At 34.1% G+C, this 14,815-nt stretch overlaps 1 protein-coding gene across 1 annotated transcript in view; it reads left to right on the top strand.

Annotated features, from left to right (window-relative positions):
* The first annotated feature begins 2,700 nt into the window (after positions 1-2,700).
* The window catches only part of LOC107846754 (early nodulin-93-like), an 85,256-nt gene continuing 73,141 nt past the window's right edge, over positions 2,701-14,815 (top strand). The window contains exons 1-3 of the mRNA XM_016691053.2: positions 2,701-2,767; positions 2,854-2,915; positions 13,242-13,262. Of these exons, the coding sequence (XP_016546539.2) occupies positions 2,701-2,767; positions 2,854-2,915; positions 13,242-13,262 (150 nt within the window). The remainder of the gene's footprint in view (positions 2,768-2,853; positions 2,916-13,241; positions 13,263-14,815) is intronic.

Raw genomic sequence — 14,815 nt, 5'->3', positions numbered from 1 at the left:
TTAGAGGATAATTTTTCTGTATCACGTAGAAGCAATATTTAGAATTTAAAATCACTATCTTCTTTCAGGTCTGATCAAACTACGAGAAGAAATCTATATGGTTATCACCTTCTTTGACTATATCTTTCAATCTTCTTACAATATAATTTATTGCATCAGCTCTATTAAAAATTGCAAATAAGTATCTTTACAAATCGTAATGATTCGTTAATTTTGACATAATAGAAATAAGTGGATCGTACTATCAATATTTCACATATGTTTTTTCTAAAATTTATTTTTAAGAAAAACTAATTTTCACTTTTCATAAATATCATAAAATACATTTTTTTTAAAGATATTAATTTGACTAGCGGTTGACTATATATAAATATTGAATTAACTTTTGAAAATTTATCTTTAGGAAAATGAATTTGATTTTGATTATAATCTAATGTCAAATATTTTCAAATTTTCAAATTTGTTCCGACAATTTTTGAGAGAATATTTACCGGTGCTTGATCATGATTTTTGCAAATTTATCTTCCAAAATGAAATTTGACAAGATTTGAGAATCTAATCTCAAGCATATTCAAGTTTCCCAAAATTGTTCTGAGCTGTTTTTGTGGGAAAATTCACTTTTACCCTCAAAACTTTAAATTTTTTATAAGAAAATTACATGTCCAAATTAATACAACTTCATAAGTTTAATTTTTAAATTTCAATATCTGTGGTCAAACAATAAGCTTAGATAATCTGCAACCATTACCCATTGTTTTGTTTTTTTACTTATTCATCTTAATTTATTCGCCTCATTTACATTTACAATTTAAAAAGGCAAATGATATTTTTTTTTGACCATAATTTCTGAAACCAATGGTTCACCCTCATGCTATGCTATGTGCACCTTGCTCACTCCAACAAAACCAAGAGCCACTAATTATAATACTAGTTTAGGTGTACGCGCTTTGCACGTGTACCTCACTCTATTGAGTTCAAATGTTACACTAAATAGAATATTTATTTAAATAATAAAGATGAATATAATAATTAAATTCAACATCTTTTGGAGAATTTATTTAATTAAACCTAACCTTACCAAGAAAGTTTCTCAAAACCAATCGACATTCATCTACACCTGTAAACTGCAACAAAACTATATGATGATAGAGACATCAAAAAAATATAATTACTCTAACCTTTACACAAAAATTTTCTCAAAGTCGTTCAACACTCTTCTACCACCTATAAACTATTACAAAATAATACGACAATTAAACTTTACCTTTTCACTAAAAAAATTCTCAAAACAGAGATATAAAAACAATACAATTAAACCTAACTTATACCTAAAATAAATCTTCAAAGTCGACCGACAATAATCTACCACTTGTAAATTCATCTACGGTCTGTAAACTACAATAAAATAATACAATAGTGATCACAAAGTTTCAGTCTTGATGAAAATAATTTTTTTCTGAGCAAAAATTTTGACACTAAAGAATAACTTGAATGAAAATAAAGAAGATATATATATACACACACACACACACACACACTCACACACACCTTGAATTCTATTATATTGACAAAAATAGTGAAGAAGTTATGGGTTAGAAAATTAAGCATCCACCAATCAAGACATGCAACCGAATCAAGTTAGATGAGCATCAATCATATTTTTCCAATAAGTAAACCAGTTTATTCTCTAGTTTAACATGTATCTCAATATTTATAGAAGTATTTACTTAATAAAATCCTATTTTAGGGGTATTTTTTTATTCTATTTTAGGAGTATTTTTCTAATTGATCAGTACAAAGAAAAATATTAATTGATTTTTCTTCCATATATTTTAAGAGTCCCATATATTTTAGGAGTTTAGTTAATATAATAAAAATAATTAAATAATAAATTAAAAATAATAGTGAAAAGACAGTTTTATCCAAAGGAGAGTCTTTTAATGAAGGATAAAAAGTTCAAATCGCTTTTGTAAGGGTCTTCACACTTTTAATATATTATTATTATTATTATTATTATTATTATTATTATTATTATTATTATAGATATAGATGTATTAGCGTAACTGAAAAAATCTCAGTATACACAAAAGATGCCCGTCGCGGCCAGGGCCTCGGGCCGGGTCGTGACAAAATGGTATCAGAGCCGCTCCTATGTCGTCCCTGTCGATGTGGGCCAGAGTTCAAACTGAGTGTAGGCAAATCCCGGTAAGGCGGAGCAAACCTCAGTCCTGAGTCTAGGCAAATCACATTCGGTGGGGCAAACCTCAGCGAGGACGCTGAGTCCATAAAGGGGGGTGTATGTGGCACCCCAACTTAGGAAGGAGTCCCACATCGGCAAAATACAGGAGGGATGCTGGGTATATAAGTGAGAAAGCCTTACTCCCTAGTGACGCGTTTTAAAGCCGTGCGGGCCTAGGCCCAAAGCGGACAATATCACTAGTGGATTGGGCAGAGAGAGGGGTATCTCGGGCCTGTGTGGTTTGGGATGCCCGTCGCGGCTAGGGCCTCGACCCGGATCGTGACAAAAACAAGTGACTTTGGTACATTGGAAATTTAGCCAAACCATCAAATGTTTTTGTCCAAATTCAAATTGAAATTCCTATAAATACTATTGATCATTCTTGTTATTCTCACAAACTCAAATCAATTCTTGCAAAGTAGATATATTCGTGAGTTGAGTTCTTTTTGAAACAAACTAAAATGACGAGGAATGTGAGTTTAGATTCAGTGGACCAAAAACTAGCTTTGGCTAAGAGTTGCGCTCATGGTACTTTCTGCTTCATTGCTTGTACCTCAAAAAATATTGATAAATATGATAAATATCTTTTTTGCTTTTTATGATTGTAAATGCAGAAGGGGTAGTTGTTGGAGAAAGAGCAGTTGTCATTGCATCGGTTGCTACTGCCATACCAACAGTAAGATTTGATCATTCTTGTTATTCTCACAAACTCAAATCAATTCTTGCAAAGTAGATATATTCGTGAGTTGAGTTCTTTTTGAAACAAACTAAAATGAAGAAAAATGTGAGTTTTAACTCAGTGGACCAAAATCTAGCCTTGGCTAAGCATTGCGCTCATGGTATTTTCTGCTTCATTGCTTGTACCTCAAAAAATCTTAATAAATTTGATAAATGTTTTTTTTTCCTTTTTATGATTGTAAATTCAGAAGAAGTAGTTGCAGGAGCAAAAGCAGTTGTCCTTGCATCTGTTGCTACTGCCATTACAATAGTAAGATTTGATCTAATATACATATACATTTAAATATTTTTCAAGATTTAGGGGTGTGTTTTGTACCATGAGGCATAAAAGATAGATAATAATGTTAAAGTATTAGTTAAAATTGAGATATAATTAAGAGTTAAGATAAGTTCAAAAATCAATATAGTTCCTGTAACGCCCCGAGACTGCACCTTGGGCGTCACACGATTCTTACGATCCTGAAGGACTATAAGATAACCCCTGACTGGAATTTGCTGTGAGCACTGAATCATAATAATACTGAAAATATATGCGGAAGTTAGGCTGAAATTGCCATAATGTTCATAAACTGAAAACAAATACTGATAATAATACTAAAAAACTGAACATCTATCGAAAATAGTCTAGTCCGAAAGCCTCTAACTTTCTGAATATGGATTTGATGGGAAAAGTCCCCAACTAAGTCCGACTACTGAACATACTGAACTACTGAAATGTTGAAATAAATAACTCTATCCTCAAAATATGAGGATTCACCACTATAACTATTGCTGATAACCTGAGCTGCTAAGTACAGTTAGGAACCTAAGCATTCGAACCTATGATATGAGATATCATAGCGTAAAGAAAGAGTATACGTCAATATGTGGAATTTACCAGTATGCTAGATGAGGTGAGACTGAAATGCATGGGCTCATATGCATGAAGAGTAACTGACTGAATGATATAAATATAACTGAATGAGAGTACATGGATAACTGAAAAGACTGTAAATACTGATTATGCAATATTGTTCATATACATATATATATATATATATGTATATACTGTATCTAAGATCATACTAAAACTGAATACTGATAACTATGTGACTGATATCTGAGATTACTGATAATTGTATTACTGATAACTGAGTGACTATTTTTTACAGTCCTGATTCTGTAGAACTAAACAAAATTCAATACTGAGTCTAAAACTGAAATTATAACTGTGGGAGTGTTCATCTAACCCACACACCCCGATTATAAACTAAGTTGGGGTCCAACCTATGACCCCAGTTGGAAGGGTGTTAGCACCGTGCCACACGTACTAATAATGGCTATGTGGATCCACTAAAGAATCACCCTCATTTGGAAGGTGAGATGTGTGTTACCCTCAACTGGTAGGTGAACACTTTATCAACCCTCAACTGGCAGGTTGATATAATTAACCTACGCTGGCTACGTAGTTCTGAAACTAAGGGACTGCTACTAAAGGTCACACCCTCCACTGGAAGGTGAGCCCCCATCCCTAGGTTCACTCGGTGCTGAATCCTACTCCCAACTGAATAGACACTGAACTGATCACTAGAGTGTACTAGGCTTGACTGAACTGTTACTGATCGTGTTGACTGACTGAACTGGACTGAATTTATTGAGTTCTGTAACTGACTGAGTACTACTGTTTGTGACATTTCTGAGACTATTCTGTAGCTACTATAATTATAGGTAAACGGCTAGATATTCGGGTATTGAATACCTCTAGGACTCGATAGCATCAATAGCAAAACATGACAAAATCTTAAAAGCATTATATTAATTTCTTATTCACCATGCATTCATTTAGACATTTTGTCAAACACTTGAGAGCGTGAACTTGTACATGAATGGGACTACATGATAACATGTCATGAATTCACTACTCAATTTACATAGGCATTCTATCAAACTCTTGGAGAGCATAATTAGTGCACATAGAAATCATTAAGTTATAAACATCATGGCTAAAACATTCAACTTGCAAATTCAAGGGTTTAACATCAGAATCACATAATTCTACATATATGCTAATTAATTCACTTGAAACTTGTAATGAATCTTTATTTGAAAACCAAACATCAATACATACATGAACACAATCCAATTCAAACATCTGAATCATGAAATCAATAAACTTGTAGTTTAAAAAGGGTTCTTGAACTCCAAGGGTGGAAGGAAACCTAAGGATGAACACCCAACATACTTTGATTGTTAATTTCATGAAGATTGTAGGAGATTTCTTGGAACTTGAATCTTGAGTTTGATGAACTAGGGTTTGTTCTTGAGAGGATTTTGTGAATAATGAATGTAATTTGCCCTTTTGAGGGCTTAATTTCGTGTTTTGGCTGACTTGGGTGAGGTGAAAATGACTCAATTACCCTTGAAAAGTTGAATTTTTAATGAGCAAAAACTGTCCAGTGACGTGATACCCGACGCGCCGCATCAATAGGATTGACATGATGGCCAACACGATGTGTCGTTATCGCATTGGCTCACTGGAAATTATACTGAAGGACGATACTATCAACGCGATGGACGACGTGTTGCACCGAGATCACATCAACTCACTGTTTTAGACATCCAATTAAGTTTCTAACGACGTTCGAAAAATTCAAAACTCACCCGAGGTGTCCTATTGACATCCTTGATCATGAATCGACTTAAAAATTGACATTTTAAGGTCATAAGGATCGAAAATAAGATCGTTCAATTTTTAAGGCTAAAATGCTTCTAAGTCTTAATACTTAGCTGAATTTTTCGAAGTCTGGGACTCCTTTTGGTAGGCTATAAAGGACCACAATGACTAGGATTTACGGGGTCTTACAGTTCCACAGGTAGGGTCTGGTTATTTCTGAAACTTTCTTGGCTCAAAAAAATGTTTACCAACCACTAGAGAAAAAAATATTTTTCGAACTATATTTTTCATTGTACCAAATGACAATATTCTTGACTTCTAATATATGAAATATGGTGAAATCTATGTTGTGCAGTATGCTTATGGGAAGATGTCACCATGGGCAAGAACCTAGGGGCTTTATGTTAAAAGTGACAAAAGAGTTTGAAAATGAGGAGTAGGTGACCCAAGTCTTAATAATTGAGTGGAGATGACAATTACTTTATTATGGATTAAGAAAGTTGGGGAAGTTTGAGAATAACCCATAAGTTTTTAAATTTATACTTTCATCCAAATGTTACCCTAATATAACATGAAACAGAGGGAAGAAAGACACGTTTATCTCTCTTCTCATCCATTGTTGTTTTCTCTCTCTAAGTCATTTTAGTTGTTCTTTGTTGTTGCTGCTTTATTCACCATCTTTTGCTTCATTATCATCATCATCTTCTTCATTATCATCATTTTTTTACTTCATTATCATCTTCATCTTCTTCTTGTTAACTATTGTTGTTGTTGTTACCACCACTGCTACTCTTTGACCAATTTCTTAGGTCAAATTTTATTTCGTACATCACTTTTCACATTGACATTACTTCATAGGAGACTTTGGTAAGTCAAGTTATGATTTTTAGTTGATTTTGTCTTCTGGGTAATTGCTATTGTGCTGTTGTTTCAACAATAGATAGCACGCGAACATAAATGCAACATAAGAACCATCTGTTTAAATATTACACTCATTTGTTACAATAAAAGACTCCTATATTGGATCCATGTTTGTGGTTCTATAGTGCCGTAACATGAATCGAATAGATGGATCATCTGTTGCAGCATAATACCCTTTTATTGTAACATAATATATTTCTATTGCAACAAACTAGTTATCTGTTTCAACGAGGTAAATATCTATTACAACAAATTGGTCACCTGTTGCAACAGAACCTGAACTTGATTCTAACAGATGTATCATTTGTTGCAATAGAGTAATTATCTTTCGCAATATATTAGTAGCCCATTACAACAAAACCTAAACTCAATTTTAATTGATGTATCATTTATTGTAACAGAGTAAATATCTATCGCAACAGGTTAGTTATCTATTGCAACATGTCACTCATCTGTTAGAATCTTCTTTAAAGGTTTCTTAGTACAGTAACATCTATCCTAATAGACACTTCATATGTTGAAACAGATGTATAGTTTGTTGCAACATATGATTCACTTGTTACAACAGATGATTCGTCTATTGAAATCAGCTTCAGGACCGTGACATGAATCCCAACAGGAAAGTAATTTATTGCAATTGATCACTTATCTGTTGCAATATATTTTTTACATGTTGCAACATATTACACATCTATTGGGATTCATGTTACGACACTATGAAATCACTATTAATTTTATTATGATATCATTGTTAACTTTTTTTAGCAATCGATATGTATGGTGTTGGAAGAAGGGTAAAATGCTAGAGACGATAGCTATGACAGTCCAAAGTGATGTTTTGTATGATGATTTTGTGAACATAATCATCAACTATTGTGGGCTGAATTGTCAACCGAAAGAACTCGTCATCTGCTACATGCATAACTCTTTAACTATTCAGAGGGTACTACCTTTCAAGATAACCGATCAGGTTTGGTTGCATGGTTATCTTAGTGATTCATCTAGGCTAGTGTTAAGGGTGTACATGGTTGAAAAGACGAGAGATAATGAGAACCAGAATGTAGAATAAGAACAACAATAAGACATCTTTGAGGATAAGTTGGATGGATCTGGACATAAATATTCCAGATGATGATCAAATACCTATGTTCGTTGCTGCGAGCAATATAATGGGCAGTTCTTCTCAATCGACACAGTCTGGCAATCGTCAAGATGATGAGATCGACTTTTACATTGGAATTTCATTCAAGGACAAGAAAGAACTATCTACTACTTTATTTATTTCTTGCTTGAAAAAAAAAATTAGAATAATGAAGGTGATTAATTCAAGCAAAGTCTTTTACTATAGATGTGCTAATCCGAACTGCAAGTGATGGTTAAGAGCGGTGAAGTACTTAAGTTTTGATAAATTCATCATTCATAAACATGAAAAGTATCACACATATGGTTCAGAGCATATTTTGAGCCAAAATCCTCATGCCACTACAAAGGTCCTCGGTGAATATTTCAAGAATAGATTCCCAATTGGCAAAGGCTCTTTTACAAGGGATACGTCCAATCAAATCCATACAAAATTGGGTGTCATGGTCACTTATTGGAATATATATATGACCATGGGGATTTCCAAGGACTTAGTTAGGGGAACACACAAGCATGAGTATGCAGTCCTTGATGCCTACCGTTATATGCTTGAGTGCAAAAATCCCGAAAGGAAGACGACATTGCATGTTGATGAAAATGAAATGTTCAAGTACTTTTTTGTATCATATGGTGCTTTGATTCAAGGTTTTCAAAATTTAAGAAAAGGCATAGTCGTCGATGGGACTTTCTTGAGGAGCAGGTATAAGGGAGTTCTGCTAGCGGAGGTGGTGCAGGATGAGGAGAATCACTTCTTTCCTATCGCTTTTCGTGTAGAGGACAAGGAATGTGATTCCTCCTATGTATATTTTTTGAACAACTGCAAAGCTGTGTCAAAGATACTGAAGAGTTGTGTTTTATTTTGAATAGGCATCCAAGTATTCCAAAGATGGGTTCAATTTTCTTCACTTCAGCTTACTTCGGTTGTTGCATCAAGCATCTTGGAGAGAATATTAGTACCAAATTTTACAATGAAAGGGTCATGACACTTTTTATAAAGAAGCTAAAGCATATAGTAGAGAGGAGTTTTTAGCCCGTTTCAATCAAATAGCGGATATGCATCCCAAGGAAACAAAACATCTCATGCGTGTCAGTTTCAAAAGATGGAGCCAGGCATACTGTTCGGCAAATAGGTACATTCTTATGAATTTAAAGTCTTGTTTGAGGTACAAGATTAGTATGATGTTGTACTATGTGATTCTTTTGTATAGGTACAATATTATGACGTCAAACATAGCTGAATCGGTGAATTCATTGTTTAGCGATAAAAGAGAATTTCTCATTGTGGATTTGTTTGATATAATAAATGAGAAATATGGCAAATTTTTTCACGAAAGGCGTGTGGAGCTCGACAATGCAGGAACCCAATTTATTCTAGAAGTGGAAAAAATAATATCAACGAACATCAGTTTGAGGAATAGGTTATTTTACATCCAATAGAAAATTACAAGTTCACTATCAATGATCATGGTGATGTTGCCACGGTCGATCTTCAAACAAGATCTTGTATGTGCAAAGTTTTTGACTTGGACAAAATACCTTGTCCACATGCTATGGCAGCGCTTCGAGCTCAATACGGTGCAAAATATGGAAGTAAACTTATGAGTACTCCTCTCCATATTATTTGGTGGAATAATATAAAATGACATATAGTAGGCATATTACTCTGGTGCCTCCCGAAGAATCTTGGGTAATTCCTGCAGAGATTTTGGAGAGATTAATACCTCATCCATATATTGAACCAAGCATTTTCAAATCAGAAAGAAGGTCATATAAAAAGAGGCGTGGAGTCGGAGAATTATTTCCATCAAGAACAAACAAATGCTCTGTATGTAAGAAGGCTGGCCACAAAAGAACTACATGCCCGGATCGTAATCCACCATGATCGTTGCAATTGCAAAAACTTAAGTTGTTATTTGTTATGGACTTTTATATATTTAACTCATTGTTGTGAATGTAAATGTTATCATTTATTATATAAAATATCTTTTTAAATAATTTGTGCATCAATAAAAGAGGCAAAACAATAACTAAATACAACAGACCACAAAATTATTTTCAATAGATTACCTATCTGTTGCAACAGATGGACATTAGCTAGAAGAACACAATACAGTTCATCAAACTGGAAAATTTTCCTTCAAAAGATGACAAGTCTGTCACAACATATCGATAATCTGCTGAGAGAAACCCAACCGATGACCAATCTATTTCAACAGATGGTCCATTTGTTGAAAAACTCAAAACTCTTGCTCTTGCTACTGGATTCAAAATTGATCCTTACCTCCAACCGTCGAATGTTTATTGAGAAGAAGAAATAAACAGAATGAAAACTAAATAAGAATTAAAAAGCCAAAGTCGACCAAAAATAATTTTTTCATTAAACGAAAAATAAAATACATTAGGTATAGATTCGATATAGAAAAATTAAATACATACGCTAAAATAAAAAAATATATTTTAATTATTATCATTATCATCATTATTATTGTCAGCCGACCTATCGTCAATCATCAGCAGCAGGGCTCTCATCAGCCACTGTATCTCTCTGAACATCCTTTCTCTCATGGCGACCAACTCTCTGTGCAATTCATTATCCTACCTCTGAAGTTCCCGTACAGTGTCTCGCAGAATAACAATGTCCCAAATAGAATCAACCATATCTAGAACACACATGAAATGATAAAAAAGTAAAAAAAAAAAAGAGTCTGAATGTAATACAACGTATACTACCAACTGGTACATTTACACACATACACATAAAAAAATTACCTCAACGATAAATGAATATGCTCTTTGAAGAAAAGTGGTTGAAGATGTAATACAAAAAGATAAAATGCAAGAAATAATAAATAAAGTGGAGTAGAATGAAGATTAAGGAGGAACCTATTTATAGAGGATTGAACCTGAATGTGTTAGGCAAAAAGGCACGACTATTCAGCTCCATTATATTAATTACATTCAAACTGTTGACTTTTTGTTTTCTCTGAAAGTCGTGACTTTTTATTTTACATTCAAACTTCTCACCTTTTCAAAATAATTTTTCTCTTAATAACAACTGTTATTATTGAATTGTTGCAACAGATGGTCCATCTGTCGCAACAGACAACCCATCTGTCATAACAGATTTACCATCAGTCGTAACAAATGGTTTATATGTTGCAACAGATGAGACATCTATTGAAACATATAGATTATCTGTTGCGACAGATAGACCATCTGTTGGAGAAGATATTTTGATTTCTTCTAACAGCTGATTCATCAGTTACAACAGATGGGGAATTTGATTCATCAGTTGTTCTGAATGTGTTAGATAAAAAGTCATGACTATTCACCTCTTTTTTAATAGTCATCACATACCTTAATAAATCTAAATTGGTGAGTGTTTTATTATATATATAAAAAGCATATTTTAAAACAAAAAAAGTGAAAAATTCACAACTTGTTGCACTTGTTTTTTGTTGACGGGCATGTATTCCTCTGACATTGAAGATGGTTACTTTCTGAGCCTCCATAGTCCTGTACACTACTTAACCATGAGAAGTGAAGAATAAACACTAGCTGACATTGATAGGGTAGGAAGAATAAGGTGAGTGTATATGAATGGATCCACTTTTATGCATGGGAGTTATGTATTATTGATTAGGTTTATGTGACAGGCACATATAAAGTACAATGATTTTGTGAATGCAGTTTTTTACCGATTAGACATTAATCCTTCAAACAAGATCCTGCATTTCACAGTTTGGTTTGATAATTGCAAACTAAGAAGGCCGAAGGTTTCCAAGAAGGTTGTTTCGATACTCTGTTACAATTTAATGATGGTTTTGCTCATGTTTATGCATCAAGGTCTGAAAAGGGATCAATATTTGATGGAATTTTAGACATTTAAATAGTGATTGGACCGATCTTAATGGTGCAATGGACTTTTAAAAGTCCTCCGTAGCCTCACATTGCAACAAACATGAATGGAAAACCAATAGAAATTCTCATGGTTCAAATTTATATGGATAGGTTTCTCGAGGAGACTATTATATGGAAGAAGGTACTTGGGAGAATACTTGTACTGGAAAGGGGTGGTAGAGAAGACCATATATCATCTTAGACCTTCTTTAAGAGAAAACACTGGGAAGCAATTAAGGAACTTCTAACGCATTTGGACAATGAAATTGACTTGAGAGATGAAAAAAAATGAATGGGCTTCAAATGTGGAAGTGTATCCAAATATTAAAATCCGTCAGCCGTTCTTGAAAAAGAAAAATACTTAAGAGGACTAGAGCTGGACACATTTCTAGGGACTGCAACTAGCGAGTGTGGCCTCAATGAATACACACAAAGTGCAGGACTAGAACTCTAAGGAAGCAGCTTGGCGACCACAGAGGATTGGTAAGATTTTTGGCCAAGAATGAAACCTAAACCAACAACTCCAGAAGTAAAAATAAGGAAAGCCAAGGCGTCAAATTTTGAAGTCTAACTTGCATCTCATGCTTTCTGTTTGTGGTCCTGTTTGGGTCAATGGCAGTAGAAATAAAAAGGTCTGAAGTTGGGCATAAGTTCCATGCCTTGTTATTTCCACTTTCTTTGACCAGACCAGAACCATAAACAGGAGGCAAGGGATGCAAGTTTAACTTGAGAAATTTTCACCTAGGCTTGATCCCTTATTTTTACTTCAGGAGTTGTTGGTTCAAGTTTCGTTCCTGACCGACAATCTTACCACCACCGATGCTCGTAAAGTTGCAACCTTAGAGTTATGGTCCTGTATTTTGTGGGTCTTCATTCAGGCCACGCGATGTGATAGCTTTGTGTTAGCACATTTAAGGCTTTTAACTCAAAATAATTGTAAGTTCTTAACTAAATATTGTTGTTTTTTATTATATTTCATGTGATTTGGTAGGGAAGTCAAGATGCATGAGAACCTATGAAAACTATGTCAAGAAGGATGATTTTTGGTGAAGTAGATATGAAGCTATGTTTTAAAGATTTCAGTTGACGACTTGTCTGATAAGTCGACAACTGTCTGATAAGCCGTCAGAGTAGGTCGTCACCTGTAGACCATGTGCAATGAATGGGAAGATTTGTTGACGACTTTTCTAATAAGTCGGCAACTAGTTGATAGGTCATCACTGGAAGTTGTCAGCTATAGGCAGTGAGCAAGGATTGGAAAGAGCTATTGACGACTTTTCTGATGGGTTGTAAACTGTCTGATAAGTATTCATAAGAGGTGATCAGCTATGGGGCGGAAAAGCTGGAGTTTGAACTTCAAATCTGAAAGATATTGAGTATTTATAGAAAAATCTTAGGTTTTTCGATCTAAAAAAACATCTTTGATAATTTTTTGGATAATTTTCGAATTCAGTTTTTGAGATTATTATTTTGGTTTTTGGGATTCTCGTTTGAATGTGAAGGAAGAACAATCTTCAATTTCCACCGTCTATATGTTAACTACTTTTGAATTATGGATCTAATATATGTTATTTCTTTCTATCTCATGAGGAACTAAATCTCATAATCTGAGTTGTGGGATGTATGAGTGTTGCATTATGAATTCTTTAGTTGTCTAAGATTCGAATGACTGTAGGAACTTCTTAATAATTCTTTTGTAATGAATATTTTTTGTTGGTTGCAAATAATAGATTAAGCCTTACGTTTGTTTGCTTGAACTATGAGATCAATTAAAGGAAGGAAATTATCAACGGGGATTTGGAAATATTAAATTTTCATCTAATGATTAATGTTGTAACAAGATTAATCAACTCGAGATGAAATCAGTTTAAACATAAGGATTTCCTAAGTTTGAGAGAATTAGGTAATCTAGTATCTAAATAGGTTTGAAGACATTTAGAAGAATCATCGATAGTGATAATTTGTTATTTCCTACCTGTCATGAGAATCTTCTGCTACAACTATTGTTCAATAAATAGCAATACTCATAGTGAACACAACTCTGGTTGATTTTGCAACATCATTAATTTGAAATATTGAAACATTGACTTTGGGTTACTAAAACAAAGTGAACAGTAACAGTTGTTTGGATTCTAAAAAACCCCCCATTTACAGGAAACTACTAGCTATTAGTTGATTAAAGCACAAATAATCTTGATTAATGCCACATTCCCTATGTGATTCGACCCTAACCTAGTTGGGATATATATTTGACGACGATAACTTACTCTCCCATAAGAGATATGTAATTTGGGAATATCAAATTTTGTCGCCATTGCCCGGGAATACGGTTGCCAATTAAGTATATCTGTGATAATTGACTGATAGTTAAGTTTCCTAATTTTATGTTTCTTTATTTTTTTTATCATTACAGGTTTTTGTTGTATATTCCATGAACCAGCAGGTCAGAAGAACCATTATTACCTTTCAACTCGGAACCTCATTTTATTGGGAGAATGGCTGAACAATAAGAAGCTGAAAGATTAACTGCTTTGGCTAATACACAAATCAATCAGCAAAACACTGATAACCCAGGTCGGGTGGCTAATGCAAATGATGATGACCTAAGAGATGATGATTTGATTGCTCTTGTGAACTGGAGACGAGCAGAGAATATAGTTGCACCAGTGAATCAAAATCGACCAGTTAGAAAGAGAGAAAACCACCAACCTACTGTACAGTTTGCGTATGATTATGAGGATGATACTGATTTTGGTGAAGCTGGGGCTACAGGAGCAATTATTCCACCACTATTAGCACCAGGTGTGAAGTTCAACATCACAATCATGATGATATAGTTGTTAAACCTCAAAGGGTTATTTGGTAGAATCTAGGGGATGACCTAGATATGCATATGGTGAACTTTATCAACAGCTGCTAATCTTTTGATAATCTTTGAGTAGGGCAAAAAGCAATCCATCTGCAGTTATTCTCATTGTCTCTGTTTGGAGAGAAAACACTGTGGTTGAATAATGACTGATGAGCATTTGATGGAAACATTCTATAGAGCTTTGAACTCTATTACGAAGCCAACTGTGGACAATGTTGTAGGGGGAGCATTTATGGACCTTACTTTTACCGATGCTGTAGAGATGTTGGAAAGAATGACTAAGAAAAGTAAAACTTGGCATATCAGGTATTCTGTGGTAGCAAGTCATACTGTGCCTAGTGGGATAACAGCTGAA

Source organism: Capsicum annuum, chromosome 9 (assembly GCF_002878395.1).
Source record: "Capsicum annuum cultivar UCD-10X-F1 chromosome 9, UCD10Xv1.1, whole genome shotgun sequence".
Taxonomy (NCBI): domain Eukaryota; kingdom Viridiplantae; phylum Streptophyta; class Magnoliopsida; order Solanales; family Solanaceae; genus Capsicum; species Capsicum annuum.
The sequence above is the reverse complement of the archived record's forward strand: the minus strand, read 5'-3'. Positions and strand labels throughout refer to the sequence as shown.